Raw genomic sequence first — 16,003 nt, 5'->3', positions numbered from 1 at the left:
CTCGCGTAGTCTATCTTAATGTATGTCTGTGGTTGCAGCAGCGCCGCGCCGGCCGCGCACGAGTCTCGTGTCGCACACACATACTTGGTTGCCTGGCAGAGATTACTGCTTAGTGATGAGGCCGCCGATTGTACTACATCTTTCTATTACCATATTTTCTTTTTATTGTTTCCTATTATTTAATGATTGTATTACAATAAAGTGTAATAAATAAATAAATACTGGCGGGGTGCACGTGCTCCAGCTGGAACTGCTCGGAGCCGCGCAGCAGCGAGTCGTGCAGCACGCCGGCCGCCATGCGCAGCAGCGGCTCGTCCCGCACGTCGGCCGCCACGCCCTCCGCCATGCCCCACACCTCTTCGTCCCAGCTGACAAACAGAGGCATCATATTACACGCGAGAAAACACAAAAAAACCACTCTCACACCAACGAATAAACAACTCCTAAAGAAGGCTCGTGATATCAAGTTTAACTTAAAAACGCAACTTACGTCAACGCAAGATTTAGACCGGGAGATATTGACACAAAATTTCGAGTCATTTGTAACAGGATGGCGGTTCTACAGGGGTCTTAGTACGCAATGACAAAAAGAAAAATGATAGTGTGAACGCTGGTACCGGCCGGCGGCTTAGTCGCGTGGGCGTTAGTCGTACTCTTCGTAAAAATAGCGAAATTCAAACGATTTGTAACACAAAAATTTTAGAATTTACCGATAGCCCATAAAAAAGAAGTAGGCGGTAGTGTCATGCCATACTTTTCCGGTGTGGCGGACGGGTATGGCGGGCTTTAAGTTTCACGCAACTAAGCCGCCGGTACCAGCGTATACACCATCATTTTTCTTTTTGTCATTGCGTACTAAGACCCCTGTAGAACCGCCATCCTGTTACAAATGACTCGAAATTTTGTGTCAATATCTCCCGGTCTAATTAAATTATAAGCCTTATGGCTGGTTCACACTTTGATTAGTGTGAGTGCAGGTGTGTAGTGCGAGTAGTGTCCAATTCAACTGCGAGTGCAGGTGATTAGTGGGAGTGCAGGTCAATGGTGAAATTCGCGACGCTACATACTACGCTAAACACTAAACACTAAACACTCCTGTCCAGACGTGTTTAGGCAGGCACACTGCGAGTGAGGGGGAAGGGAGGGCGCGCGGGACGTGGCTACTCGCAGTCCACTCGCAAAAAAATAGAACACGCTTCTATTCACTTTACTACACAGCCTACTAAACACTTGCACTTCTGGCTGGTTCACACTTTGATTAGTGCGAGTGCAGGTGATGAGTAGTACTACGTGTGGACAGCGACTGTTTAGTGCGAGTGTTTAGTAGGCTGTGTAGTAAAGTGAATAGAAGCGTGTTCTATTTTTTTGCGAGTGGACTGCGAGTAGCCACGTCCCGCGCGCCCTCCCTTCCCCCTCACTCGCAGTGTGCCTGCCTAAACACGTCTGGACAGGAGTGTTTAGTGTTTAGTGTTTAGCGTAGTGTGTAGCGTCGCGAATTTCACCATTGTCCTGCACTCGCACTAATCACCTGCACTCGCAGTTGAATTGGACACTACTCGCACTACACACCTGCACTCGCACTAATCACCTGCACTCACACTAATCAAAGTGTGAACCAGCCATTACAGAAGAATGTTATAACCTAAAAATGAAATTGCGACAAAACGAAAAAAATATAGACTTTTTGAAAAATTTAATAGTTAACTCTAATTAATTGAATAAATCCTGCAATACATTAAATATAACGCCTTTAAAAAAACAAATGTTGAATAATAGTTTTCTTGGTTTTAACCCATTGAGCCCCGAGCGGCCCGATCGGACCACGACACAATAGATTTTCTATTGTGTCTGTGATTCCGGGGGCTGAGTTATTGACATCAAGACACTCACCTTTGAAGCGTTTCAACAACCATTTTATACACAACACTTATCCAAAAATAAAGAAAAATATTATGTTTAACTAGGTACATACCTACTTGCACAGAACAAAAACTTTCTCAAGAAAAAATTGCACAGCTGAAAGAAAACACCATGAAATACTGTATAAACACAACACAAATGATCATTCAAGATAATATGAATAATAATCGTTCTACCTGCATTAACAAATATAATACTGAAAACAAACTTATCACAACACATGAGTTTACGCACACGATACTCGCTATTGTAGTAACTAGTAAGCGGTTTGTATGAAATTTCGTACAGCGCCCCTAGTGTGCCGTAGCGGAACTAAAAAGCTTACCATGAGGTTTATTAGTATACAGTAGATAACGTATAGTCGCGTATAGTAAACTTTATATCAGTTATAATGCGCGTGAATTGATGCGTGCAATCGATTTATCGTTAGTAATTATTAATTGTTGGAAAAAATTTTAAAGCTTTCGTTTCATTGTAGTTTTTTCGTAATAATCAAAGTTAATTCAAATTGTGTTAAAAAAATAAATATAAGTATGGATGAAGGTACAAACATTGAAACAAATGTTAATGAAAAAATCAAAATCCAAATTACTTAAAATAACCGTAAATATTTTTCAACCAATTATTATGTATACCACTTTATTTACACATTAATGAGGTTATTGCTAACTCTATGAATATTTTTTTTTTCAACACTGAACTTAGCGCAACCTGCTGGTGCGTTTCACGTTCCAATTAAGCATAAGCATAATTCGGCATTGTGCGGCACTGAGTCGCATTATGCTCTGTAATTGGAAAACGGGGACTTTTTCTAGTGCTCGATTGTGCGAAGCGTTGCTGTAGTTGGAACATTCAACGTTAAGCATTATGCCGCATAATGCGCTCTAGTGCTGTAATTGGAAAACGGGGAAAGATAGCAAAAAAAAAATTTAATAAAAAGTAAATATGTTTATTCTAAGAAACTTCGGAACCATAAAAAACTAGTTTTGTATGCTGCTTATAAAAAAAAACAATGATTACACCCTTAAGTACGTAACTAATAATTATGTTGTTGATGTGTAAATATGGAAATATTTTTTAATTAATGATATGTAATTATAAATTACTAGCTTACCGCCCACGGCTTCGCCCGCTTCGTCTCAAACCTAATAATTATACACTAAAACCTTCCTATTGAATCACTCTATGTATTAAAAAAACCGACAACAATATAACTCAACAATAAAACAGGATAATTAGCGCGGGCTGAATTTGCAAACGGTACTGACGGGTCGACGTCGACTACGTCACCAAGATGGCCGCCAATCGCAATATCAACTTGCGGGGCTTATATGCATAACAAAAGGAGATATAAATGGAACGACATATTTTCCCCGTTTTCCAATTACAAAGCATAATGCGACTCAGTGCCGCACAATTCCGAATTATGCTGATGCTTAATTGGAACGTGAGACGCACCAGCAGGTTGCGCCAAGTTCAGTGTTGAAAAAAAAATATTCATAGAGTTAGCAATAACCTCATTAATGTGTAAATAAATTGGTATACATAATAATTGGTTGAAAAATATTTACGGTTATTTTAAGTAATTTGGATTTTGATTTTTTCATTAACATTTTTTTCAATTTTTGTACCTTCATCCATACTTATATTTATTTTTTTAACCCAATTTGAATTAACTTTGATTATTTCGAAAAAACTACAATGAAACGAAAGCTTTAGAATTTTTTCCAACAATTAATAATTACTAACGATAAATCGATTGCACGCATCAATTCACGCGCATTACTTTTTCTAGTGCTCGATTGTGCGAAGCGTTGCTGTAGTTGGAACATTCAACGATAAGCATTATGCCGCATAATGCGCTCTAGTGCTGTAATTGGAAAACGGGGATGAGGTATTTGGCCCAACGAAACCCTATGCTACTAGCCAGGAAATATTAAATAATTGTGAAAAGTTAATTCAATCTATCAGCCATGAAGATATTATAATGGTGTGGCGTTATATGGCTGTTTTCCAATTACAGAGCATAATGCGACTCAGTGCCGCACAATGCCGAATTATGCTGATGCTTAATTGGAACGTGAAACGCACCAGCAGGTTGCGCTAAGTTCAGTGTTGAAAAAAAAATATTCATAGAGTTAGCAATAACCTCATTAATGTGTAAATAAAGTGGTATACATAATAATTGGTTGAAAACTATTTACGGTTATTTTAAGTAATTTGGATTTTGATTATTTCAAATTAACATTTTTTTCAATGTTTGTACCTGCATCCATACTTTATTATTTTTTAAACACAATTTGAATTAACTTTGATTATTTCGAAAAAACTACAATGAAACGAAAGCTTTAAATTTTTTTCCAACAATTAATAATTACTTACGATAAATCAATTGCACGCATCAATTCACGCGCACTACTTTTTCTAGTGCTCGATTGTGCGAAGCGTTGCTGTAGTTGGAACATTCAACGTTAAGCATTATGCCGTATAATGCGCTCTAGTGCTGTAATTGGAAAACACGGATTATCTTTAGTTGAGCACTAATGAGCTCCCGAGAGGTGGTCTACGGAATCTGTCGCTACGCAATTGCAACCTGGGATGCATGCCTGCTTCACATCTTTACCGCGTCGCTAACTGTCGACCTGCTGTCGACACATTGCTGCGCATATTTGAGCGTGCCTTGCCTGCTTGCTGCCTGCCTGGTGCCACTGCTTGTCCCGGGTCCTGGCCCCTGCCTACGTGGTGCACGTCTCAAGTTGTGTTGTGTTGTGTTATTGTGTGGTGCTTAGCATGAGTGAGAGACAACTTATATCATACTAATACATGAAGCTTATGGGTTTGGACTTTTAATTCTATTATACTTACTATACTTCTTACTTTAAAATAACAATTTAAATTTTACATCTAACTGCCATTATTGACTATTAATTGCATATACCTATAACATTTAGAATAATTAGTTGTGCAATAAACTAACATTGTTTGATACTAATTGCATATTCTTTCTTAAATCTTATGTGTTAACAAATGAACATTGTTAAATATTTGTTTCATAATAATATGTTAAGACTTACCTGTGTTAAATTTAGAGTTAACATGCTTGTATACTAACTGTTATTATTTCATAATTTCTTGTTATTATAATTTTAAAACTTACATTATATTGTGTGCATTATTTGTTTTAAAAATTCTATGAGTATATGTGTTGTTGTATTGTTCTTATGTGGCATGTGTAATGTTTTAACTGTTTATTGTAAAATTTTATACACAAGTTGTTGCAGCTAATTTAGAAATATAGAAAAACTTATTTTCAATTTTATTTGATGTTTGTGCATATGAATGTTAGTTTTTAATATTGTTTAGGTTTTTATACAAGCACTACATTAAGGTAGTATTTTGATATTTACAAATAATTGATTATATTTACACCCATCCCTCATTCATTTTCTTTTAGTTCAAATCAAAATTTTAAGTTTGTAATGCACCACCACCATAAAATATGTAATCCTTCTAAATTTTCGGGTTGTCTGGCAGAAATCGCTTACAGCGATAAGACCGCCCTCTGTACATGTTGTTACTTGTATGGTTCTTAGTTTATAATCCTGTATTAAGTGTGCAATAAAGTATTTTTCATTCATTCATTCATTCATTCATTCATTCATTCATTCAACGGTTTCAATTTTTAAGTATTTCCTAATTTCACTCTGTCTATCTGGCTGTTACCATGGCGGATGAGAAAGCTCAAATTGAGCAGCTTAAAACTGATAATGCTGCTTTGCAGTTACAACTTGCTCAGGGAACTCAAACGTCTCAAATTTATAAAGTTTCCGCTAAAATACCACCATTTTGGCCTCATAAGCCTGCGGTCTGGTTCGCTACAGTGGAAACACAATTTGAAGTAGCTGGTATAGTGACGGATAGCACAAGATATAGTTACCTTGTAGGTCACCTCGACCAAAGGTATGCCCAAGAAGTGGAGGACATAATTACCAGGCTGGCCAGTTGGCCAACGGTATGAAATATTAATAATAATAGTTTAAAAAAACTAAAAAAACACGCTTTTTATAGAAAACCGAACTAAAAAATAGAAAATTTTATCAAATTAGTGTATTGTCATCGGTCATCAATAAATCTACAAAGTTTGAAAGAAATCTGGCCGTTTAAAGTGGGTCAAAATCGCGCCCAAAGAAGTCGGTTACAAACATACAGGTGAAGCTAATATAAAGCGTGTAAAAAGAGAACTTATCAGAAGACTATCCATGTCAGAAGAAGAGCGAGTGAGGCAGCTCATATCAGATGAGGAGCTGGGTGACCGTCGTCCCTCCCAATTCCTCCGACATCTGCGTTCCTTAGCCGGAACTGCGCTCACAGATAATAAAATAAAATAAATAAATAAATATTATAGGACATTATTACACAAATCGACCTAGTCCCACAGTAAGCTCAATTAAGGCTTGTGTTGTAGGTACTAGGCGACGATAAATATAATATTTAATAAATACATATATAGATAATAACACCCAGACCCAAGAACAAATAATTGAGTTCATCACACAAATATTTGCCCTAACCGGGGATCGAACCCGGGACCGTCGGCTCAGTAGGCAGTTACTTTACCACTGCGCCAACCGCGTCGTCTGGGTGATGATGAGATGAGGGCATTGTGCGCCAATTATGGATGCGCCGCTTACCTCAACAGGTACAAGCTATTCTAGCATCGCAACAGGAACTTGCTCTGGATAAATTGGCAGTTAGCTGACAAGGTAGCAGATGTCATTAGCCCGAAACAGGTTTTCACATCTTCTGCTCCAACTCATTCTGAACCTTCAGACTTGGATAAATTGACACAGCGGGTAGAGGAGCTGTCGAGACAGGTTTCACTTGACAGACTTAATTACAGATTACTTCTTAAGGGTTTAAAATAAAATTCTAAACATGATTAAATAACGTTTATTCCCAAACATACACCAATGCAAACAAACATAAATAAATAAATAAAATTCCAAAGATATGATACAACATGTTTAAAAATTATTTATTTAGAGTTTTCTTTTTTAACTATTATATTCTAAAACTAGGGATTGCTATATTAATGTCATTAACATATCTTTAAACCCCTCTATTCCGAAAACGAAGCGAAGTTCGAAGCGAAGCGAAGTTCGAAGCGAAGCGAAGTTAGAAGCGAAGCGAAGCTACGAAGCGAAGCGAAGTCGTGATAACAATATCATAACTTAATTTTAATTATTTTTCAAGATAACTAGATCGTGTTGGAGTTTCATCGAAGGGTGGAAGACCAAACATTTCTGGCTTAAAGTCTAATAAAGATTTTACAACTAGTGTCGCCTGGCGGGTTTGCTCGCGGTCGAGACGAGCGTCCGGTATCATTACTACCTGAAATATAAACATTTTTCATTAGTATGTTATTTATTAGGTAATTAGCTGAAGAGCGATATCCTATAAAATATCTATTTTAAAAGGGATAATACGTAAGTAACTAGATAGGCCCTTTCCCATATCGATTTTTTTAAAGGAAATTTTTAAAGCATATTCAATAAGTAGTTTTGATTCTGAAGGTCGATGAAATCTAGAAAAAATTATAATTAATGTCTACTAAAAAAAAGGTTTTAAAATCAAACCTGCATCCCAGCTTCCTTCGCGGCTAAAACACCTATGGCTGAATCTTCGAATACGAGACACTGTTGGAAATAATATGATAATTTATGATAATACATACATATTTATATTTTACTAGTGGTCCGCCCCGGCTTCGCCCGTGGTACCTACATGTTTAAACTATCCTATCTCTCAAGTTGGATTGAACTGCACATGGTGTGCGAATTTTATTATAATCGGTAAAGTGGTTTATTAGTCCATTGAGGACAAACATTGTGACACGAGATTTATATTAAGATTTTTCATATGAATAAAAATATGTTTCGTGTGTGCCGAGCACACGTGTCAGAAGTGAAACTTCTTTGGCAAGATTCAAAGGTACCAAAATCGTCGCGTTACTCCATGACGTGATGGTATTGCCATGACGCGACCTTGAAATTTTACTCTCAACGCGCCTAAATAAATTTCACTTCAAAATAAATCAATAATATATTAAAGAGATTATAGTTTGGCTGTTTTTACATGGTAACCACGCGAGTGTAGCCACTTCACTATCACTACATAGTACATAGTATAAAACAAAGTGGCTTTCTCTGTCCCTATGTCCCTATGTATGCTTAAATCTTTAAAACTACGCAACGGATTTTGATGCGGTTTTTTTTAATAGATAGAGTGATTCAAGAGGAAGGTTTTAGTATATAATTTATTATGTTTAAGACAAAGCGGGCGAAGCCGCGGGCGGAAAGCTAGTTTATTATAAAGAGAACAATTATTTTAACTTCTAAAAGACTTGATTACTTATCAGTTATCACCTGTTTAGGTTTCGGCTTATCCGGGAACCGATTTGCAGCGACTAAATAGATATCCGGGTGTGGTTTACCCCGGACTATTTGTGGGTCTGTTACGCTCACCTTGAGGGAAGAAAAGAAAAGAGTAAAATACATAAATAAAGCAAAATATGTATGAAAATGTAAAACAAGGGTAGTTTTTGTAGATTTTACTTATTATGTCACTGACAAAATTTATTTAAATTATTAAATACATTTAGCTCGTTAACAATTACAAGATATTTCATTTACAATGTAGGTATATTTGTCTCAGATTTATCATTAAAGTAACTAGGTTTTTGATGAAAAGCCGGAAGATGACACGTTTTAAACTCAATATCATCATAATCCAGATTTTTATCAAATACCTAATTATATGAATATTGAAAAACCTGCGACATATTCCTTCATTCATAGTCTTCAATCTATTTATCGCAAAAACTTTTATCTTTTTATATATAAAAATGAATCGCAAAATGTGTTGGTAAGCGCATAACTCGAGAACGGCTGAACCGATTTCGATAATTCTTTTTTTATTATATTCCTTGAAGTACGAGGATGGTTCTTATGTAGAGAAAACGTAAACATGTACCACGGGCGAAGCCGGGGCGGACCGCTAGTCTTCTTTCTTATATATAAAAATGAATCGCAAAATGTGTTGGTAAGCGCATAACTCGAGAACGGCTGAACCGATTTCGATAATTCTTTTTTTATTATATTCCTTGAAGTACGAGGATGGTTTTTACGTAGAGAAAACGTAAATATGTACCACGGGCGAAGCCGGGGCGGACTGCTAGTTCCAAATAAGTACGGAAAATAAATTAGGTAACTAACTAGGTAGGTATGTAAAAGACACTGCAGCTGCTACAAGCGAATCCTTTATCAAACCAAAATATTTTAATTTTTTAGCATTTACTGTCTATTAAAAAGGTACATTTTTTTAATTATGGCATATACTGTATTTCAAAAATACACACAATATACAAGAGTAGAATAAATTCGATTGCTCTGGCGGGATCAAGAGTGGCCGAGTTGGTCAGGCGCACAGAAATGGTCAGGCGTCACTCCGGAAGACATTGCGAACGAATTTTTTCTATTCATTAAAAATTTAAGCAATAATATTACTATCATATATTTAAATACGCATGTTAGGTTATTATAAAGCTGAAGAGTTTGATTGTTTGTCGCGCTAATCTCAGGAACTACTGGTCCGATTTGAAAAATTCTTTCGGTGTTAGATAGCTTTATCGAGGAAGGCAATAGGCTATATATCATCACGCTAAGACCAACATGAGCGGTGCCACGCGGGTGAAACCGCGAAGCGCAGCTAGTGTATAATATACATGTTACTACGAATTTAAATCATTTACTATATTAAAAACAAACCTTATGATGGAATAAACCAAACAGTTTGGGTCTTGCTGTAGCGTGTAACCTCACCGCTTGTTCCGTCGAGTTGGTCGCCAAGGCCATCGGTATTTTGTGATCATGTAGATGGGCTAGGAGTCTTTCAGCACCTATACAGGGTGTAATCGTTAAGTGTGCACAGGCGATTATTCCGTAACTATTGCAGATATAAAAAAACTTTATACTGATAGCGAAGGCCCTTTACCTAATGAGTAAAATGACAATAATAACTTCACTACATAGTATAAAACAAACTTTGTTTTATAAACAACAATAATCGAGACACCCGTTGAATTAATAATGAATTCCATTATATATAACAATATTGTTTTATTATTACTTATGTAATCATATAAAGGATAATATTATTATCTTTATGGTCTTTAATTAAGTAGGATTATAAGCCAAATTTATTTTATTTAAAAAATTAATGCGGAAAATATTATTTGGATTTATTTAAACTAGGGTTGTTGAGGATTCCTCTTCCGCTTCCTCATAATGCGGAAGTTCCGCAATATTTTGGGTTCCTCTACCGTTACCGCATCCTCAAAAATGAAAATAAAAAAATCCTCTTCCGCTATCGCTTCCTCAAAATTTAGAGGAAATTTATGAGGATGCTGATCCGATCGGGCGGCGAATTTACAAAGCCTATTTAAACTATATGTATTTGAGTTACGAGTCGGAGTCTACTAACGAACAAGGGTAGAGTCTTACCGCCATATTTATATCTGCGCCTAAGACTTATCTCTAAACATAATATAACATTTTCTCTCATACTCAGAAGAAACATATTTTACCAAATAATGTTTGTCAAAAGTCATTTTAAATTAAAAAACAAACAAGTTTTTTAAGCTTACATAATAATATCTACCAGTTAGTTTTTTTTTTTTGTTGAAATCGCCTAATGTCGCTTATGGCACTGATATAGATTAGGTTTTTTGTGTGGGTTTTTTCGAGTAATATGCATAAACAAAAGCTCATCTGAGTCCGGCTCGTGACCAGAGGCGGCTCGCCCTAAGGAGCGCTGGTGTAGTGAACTCCCATAAATAATTATAATAAAATCTTACTCCTTAATTTCATTATTAATGTTAATTATTACTATTTAAAATCAATCGTAATCGTAAAAAACTACTGTCAATACCAATGAATATATCCATATCATTCCATCATTCCATACACCTGTATAATACTGTATTATACAGTAACGCGCGAAGCGGAGCGCTCACGATTGCGCTCCAATGAAAAAATATTTAGTACATTTCCTAATACGAAATCCAATAGGAGTGAAAGAGAGGGGTTTTCCAGTGCCCTGCGCGTGAAACAGAAGATTTTCTATGGAAAAATAGCAAAATTCGGAGCGCCGCTCCCGCAAACGTTGCCGGTTCGTTTTTACCGCCGCGCCTGGGCGCCCGTACACAGGACAGCGATTGCGACGTTGCCACTCTCTAATCTCTATATTATAAACAAATACTCGACTCTCGAGTCAACTTCAATGCACGCGCGCGAATGCAAATTCGGGAATTTTCAAATTAAAATCATAAGATACGTGTTGAAATAGTCTGTAGTTATCAGTATTACTTGTGAGTGTGAAAATGAACAATTATACTGTGGCGTTCATTAAAAAGTGTGTTAAAACGTTACAAATTTGGCTTGAATTGAAAGCTAAGGGACTGCCACGGCCTGAACTTGACCTTACGCAAAAATGTACGACATAAACGAAAACATATACGCGTGTGTTTAAATCCGAACAATATTATGTGAAAACACCGTGGTTATGTGGTTGTGATGAAAGCAACAACAGACATTTACGAATGTCTTGTCGCTTTAAGTTATAGATATTTTTGCACACCAAAAAGAAAGACGTATGTATTTCCTTTATAAGTAATTTTTTTGATAACTGTACTGCTTTACACCATGTATTTTCAGTGTTTTATTTCAAGTGAACACCCATAAAATTTTGTCACGAGCCGCCTCTGCTCGTGACTCAAATAGTATAAGTACTTACAGGCTTTGTAAATTCGCGATCGGGCGAGCTAACCTCCCCTAACCTTAAACATCAATATGTAGAGACAGGAGAATGGCTTTTGTTTTAATTTTTAATTTTAAAAGTTTTTGTTTTTTAATTTTGACTATAATTTCCTATCATCCTCATCCTCATCCGCTTCCTCTTCCGCTTCCTCATCCGCATCCTCTTCCTCAAAAAAATATCCTCTTCCTCATCCGCATCCTCTAAATTTTTGTGTGAAAATTCCTCTTCCTCCTCCTCTTCCTCATAATCACTTCCTCAACAACCCAAAAACAAAGTCGCTTTCTCTGTCCCTATGTCCCTTATGCTAAAATCTTTAAAACTATGCAACGGATTTTGATGCGGTTTTAGTATATTATTGATTAGGTTTTAGACAAAGCGAGCGAAGCCGCGGGCATAACGCTAGTATTTATTATATCATTACATAGTATAAAACAAAGTATGTCCCTATGTATGCTTAGTGAAGTGAAACTTCTTTAGGCGCGTTGAGTGTAAATTTTTTTGAAAGAAATAATCTTGCCAAAGAGATTTCACTTCTGACACGTGTGCTGGGCACACACGCCCTTTTTTAAATAGATAGAGCGATTGAGAAGTTTCAATTTGTTAAGTTTTAGCATGGTCCAATATGAGATTATATTGGTCCATGGCTTTAGGCAACGAAAACGTCGAACGATTATGGTATCTTTGAATCTTGCCAAAGAAGTTTCACTTCTGACACGTGTGCTCGGCACATACCCTTTTTTTAAGTAAATAATACATTTACCTTGCAGCAATGGCGCACTGGGCAACATTTTCTGCGCCATGTTGTTCAACTGATTGCCAAATTCGTCAGCTGATATCGGCAGCTTAAGTTCTTTGACCACAGTCACACATATTTGTTTGTCCGTCTCTCCGTATAGCTGGAAATGATGGACAATAAATGATGAAACTCATTTTGTAGTTTTATTTATTCCTTTAGTTTCCTTTGTTAACCTTTGCTAACCTTCTATATATATAAATACTAGCGGTCCGCCCCGGCTTCGCCCGTGGGTCATATTTCGCAATAAAAGGTAGCCTATGTTCTTTCTCAGGGTCTAAAGATTATATGTGCCAAATTTCATCAAAATCGGTCCAGTAGTTTATGCGTGAAAACCATACATAACTACATACATACAAACCTTTCCTCTTTATAGAGGAAAGTAACCAAATATGGAATACCATTTTGTTTTTGGGATATAAAAATAAAACTTTGCATAAATTAAATCAGTTTATTGTTTTTACTGGTCAGTCATACATCTATAAGTAATAATTAATAGCATTTAACGAAATATATCAGTAATCAAATTAAAATTTTACACAAAAAACAAAATCCCAAATGAGTAACCAAATATGGAATAGGTACCCATATATGGAATATAAGCATAAATCAACATAACAATAACAAAAATGTAATGAATATCTTTGAGATCAATTAAATGAATGTAACATATTGTGATAAATGGAAGAAGTTACGTAATTACTTGCAAAAGTCACAAATCCAGATCCATCTGGACCAGCACATCATAATGTGTTCAGAGCCCATACATCAAGCATTTAATTCAACTTTCTCCACTTTAATCCATGGAAAAAAGTCTTGAACAGAACCTCCTGATCCTCTGCTGATGCATGTATGTTACATTCTGCATCTGCAGAGTCAGAAGGCACTTGGTCTATCAACTCATCATGTTCCACTACCTTCATCAAACTGGATAGCGTCTAGTCCTCAGAGTCTTTCTTCTTCACTATCATCCTTATTTTTCTTCGATTGTTTGTTTCTCTTGAAAGAATAAATAGAAATATAATGATGAAATAAAGTTGTCCTAGGGACTTGGAGATCCTGTGCCGCTTTCAAATACCCCATTTTCTTTTCTCGGACGAATTTTATAGATTGTGCCGTTTTTTCTTCATCCCAGATTTTTCGTTAGGTTGATTGTGAACCGGACATTCTAAAAACAAACATTACATACAGTTTTTAAAAAAATAATAGCAAGTTTATAGTATTCCATAATTAGACACCGACGATTGTCCATATTTGGATTTTTATACTCGTTCAAACTCTTCTAAATATTTTTTCAATTCACAATATTTTAAAGACAAAAGATCACAAGATGGTGAAATAAACATAATACCGATATACTAAATAGTATAACACTTATGTAAACAAACATAATAGCCGGTAAATACTCATTTATTACTTACCTTAAAAAATTTCTGCATGGCAACAAAACAAAACACCCCTACCACACGGAAACCGTTCACGCAACTAACTCGATGGTGTTAGTACGATAATTAGTACACCAAATGAAACAGAAGATGGTCGAATGTTGCGATTCATACTTATAGTATTAGAGAAAAGAAGGAATTCCATATTAGGATACTATTCCATATTTGGTGACTTTCCTCTAATATTATTAGTATAGATATTATGTAATGATTTACATAGTCCTATCCTACTAATATTATAAATGCGAAAGTTTGTGAGGATGGATGTACCTATGTATGTATGTTTGTTACTCTTTCACGCAAATACTGCTGAACCGATTACAATGAAATTTAGTAGGTACATTTATATAGAGGGTAACTTGGATTAACACATATGATATGTTTTGTCCCGGAAATCCCACTGGAACGGGATCTATGCGGGTTTTTCTTTGAAAACGCGGGTGAAGCCGCGGGCGGAAAGCTAGTTAATATTTAATATTATAAATACGAAAGTTCAGGGGTATGTATGTAGGTAAGGATGTTTGTTACACGTCACGTACCGCAAAAACTGCTGAACCGATTATCATTAAATTTGACACACACATAAAGGGAAATTTGGATTAACACATGATAGTTTTTATCCCGGAAAACGCGTGCGTATCTCTGCAACTAATGAACTGATTTTGAAAGAATTTTCATTCGTAAAGCGTACCTAAGCGGAGCCGGGGCTTTTAATTATATTACAATGAATTAATTTCTCATTACCTTCACTTGTAAATCTTTTGTATATTTCTTGTTATATTTGTCGCATATTTTCTTGATCATTTTATGGTAAATTACTTCGGAATCTATAATTATTATAATAATTTTAATCATTTATAGTCAATCAATCTTAAATTCTTTATGAATATAGGTTGACTTGTATTTGTCAACCGACTTCGTCCGTTCGTTCGTTTGAACGCGCTAATATCAGGAACTACTGGTCCAATTTCAAAAATTATTTCGGTGTTAGATACTCCCAAGAAGCTTATATCTAATACACTGGAGATAAATACACTGTTTTTTTATCCCTTTCACACCTAACTAACTACCTAGGTGTAAAAGGGATAAAAAAACATACAGGCGTCATTCAACGTCATATTTTCATGTTACAAGTTAATGTTCATACTGAAATCTCCAGTGTATTAGATATAAGCTTCTTGGATACTCCATTTATCGAGGAAGGCTTATAGGCTATATTATATCATCACGCTAAGACCAACAGCGGCAGCACTGCGGGTAAAACCGCGGGGTACAGCTAGTCATAAATAAAGTAAAAAATAATTAAAATAAATTCTTAGGGCGTATTCAGAAAGAAAGCTTGAAACTTATAAGCGCTTATCGGCGCTTGTCATGTTCATATATTTTCCTGTCAGTGCTGTCAACCCGCGCAGGAAAATATATGAACATGACAAGCGCCGATAAGCGCTTATAAGTTTCAAGCTTTCTTTCTGAATACGCCCTTACTCAATACTGTACCATCCATATCGAACAGGCAATGGGTGACTTTTAAAAACTTCCTTCGAAATAAGTTCACATCTTTCGATTTATTATATTTTTCAACAGATGTATGTAGATTATAAATTTTTGGACACGTATTATTTTATTCATTTTAACTGTTTTTATTTATTATTAAGATTTTTAAATTATTATTTCTGATAATGATTGACGTTACATTGTGGGAAATATATTTTGTGATTTTAATGACATAAGAAGAAATCTAGTTTTAAATAAAGTTAAATTAAAGAGGTTTTTATATATAGACTAGCGGTCCTCCCCAGCTTCGCCCGTGGTACATATGATAAATAGATGTTGGCCGATTCTCAGACTTACCCGATATGCACAGAAAATTTCATGAGAATCGGTCCACCAGTTTCGGAGGAGTATGCAGACTAACATTGTGACACGAGAATTTTATATATAAGACTAGCGGTCCGCCCCGGCTTCGCCC

At 35.9% G+C, this 16,003-nt stretch overlaps 1 protein-coding gene across 1 annotated transcript; it reads right to left on the bottom strand.

Annotated features, from left to right (window-relative positions):
• Positions 1 to 6,858: 6,858 nt before the first annotated feature.
• Positions 6,859 to 14,853, bottom strand: LOC149895672 (putative pseudouridine-5'-phosphatase). The gene is made up of 6 exons (XM_090118496.1): positions 14,779 to 14,853; positions 12,557 to 12,692; positions 9,747 to 9,877; positions 8,346 to 8,444; positions 7,557 to 7,616; positions 6,859 to 7,311 (listed from the first exon to the last, which is right to left on the bottom strand). Exons 1-6 carry the CDS (start codon positions 14,836 to 14,838, stop codon positions 7,162 to 7,164), a joined length of 636 nt encoding a protein of 211 aa, XP_089974622.1. The 5' UTR covers positions 14,839 to 14,853; the 3' UTR covers positions 6,859 to 7,161.
• Positions 14,854 to 16,003: the final 1,150 nt, after the last annotated feature.

This window comes from Colias eurytheme, chromosome 30 (genome assembly GCF_061535395.1).
Source record: "Colias eurytheme isolate Ceu_HAF_F1 chromosome 30, ilColEury1 Martin Lab GWU primary, whole genome shotgun sequence".
NCBI lineage: Eukaryota > Metazoa > Arthropoda > Insecta > Lepidoptera > Pieridae > Colias > Colias eurytheme.
This window is presented reverse-complemented; position numbering and strand designations above follow the sequence as displayed.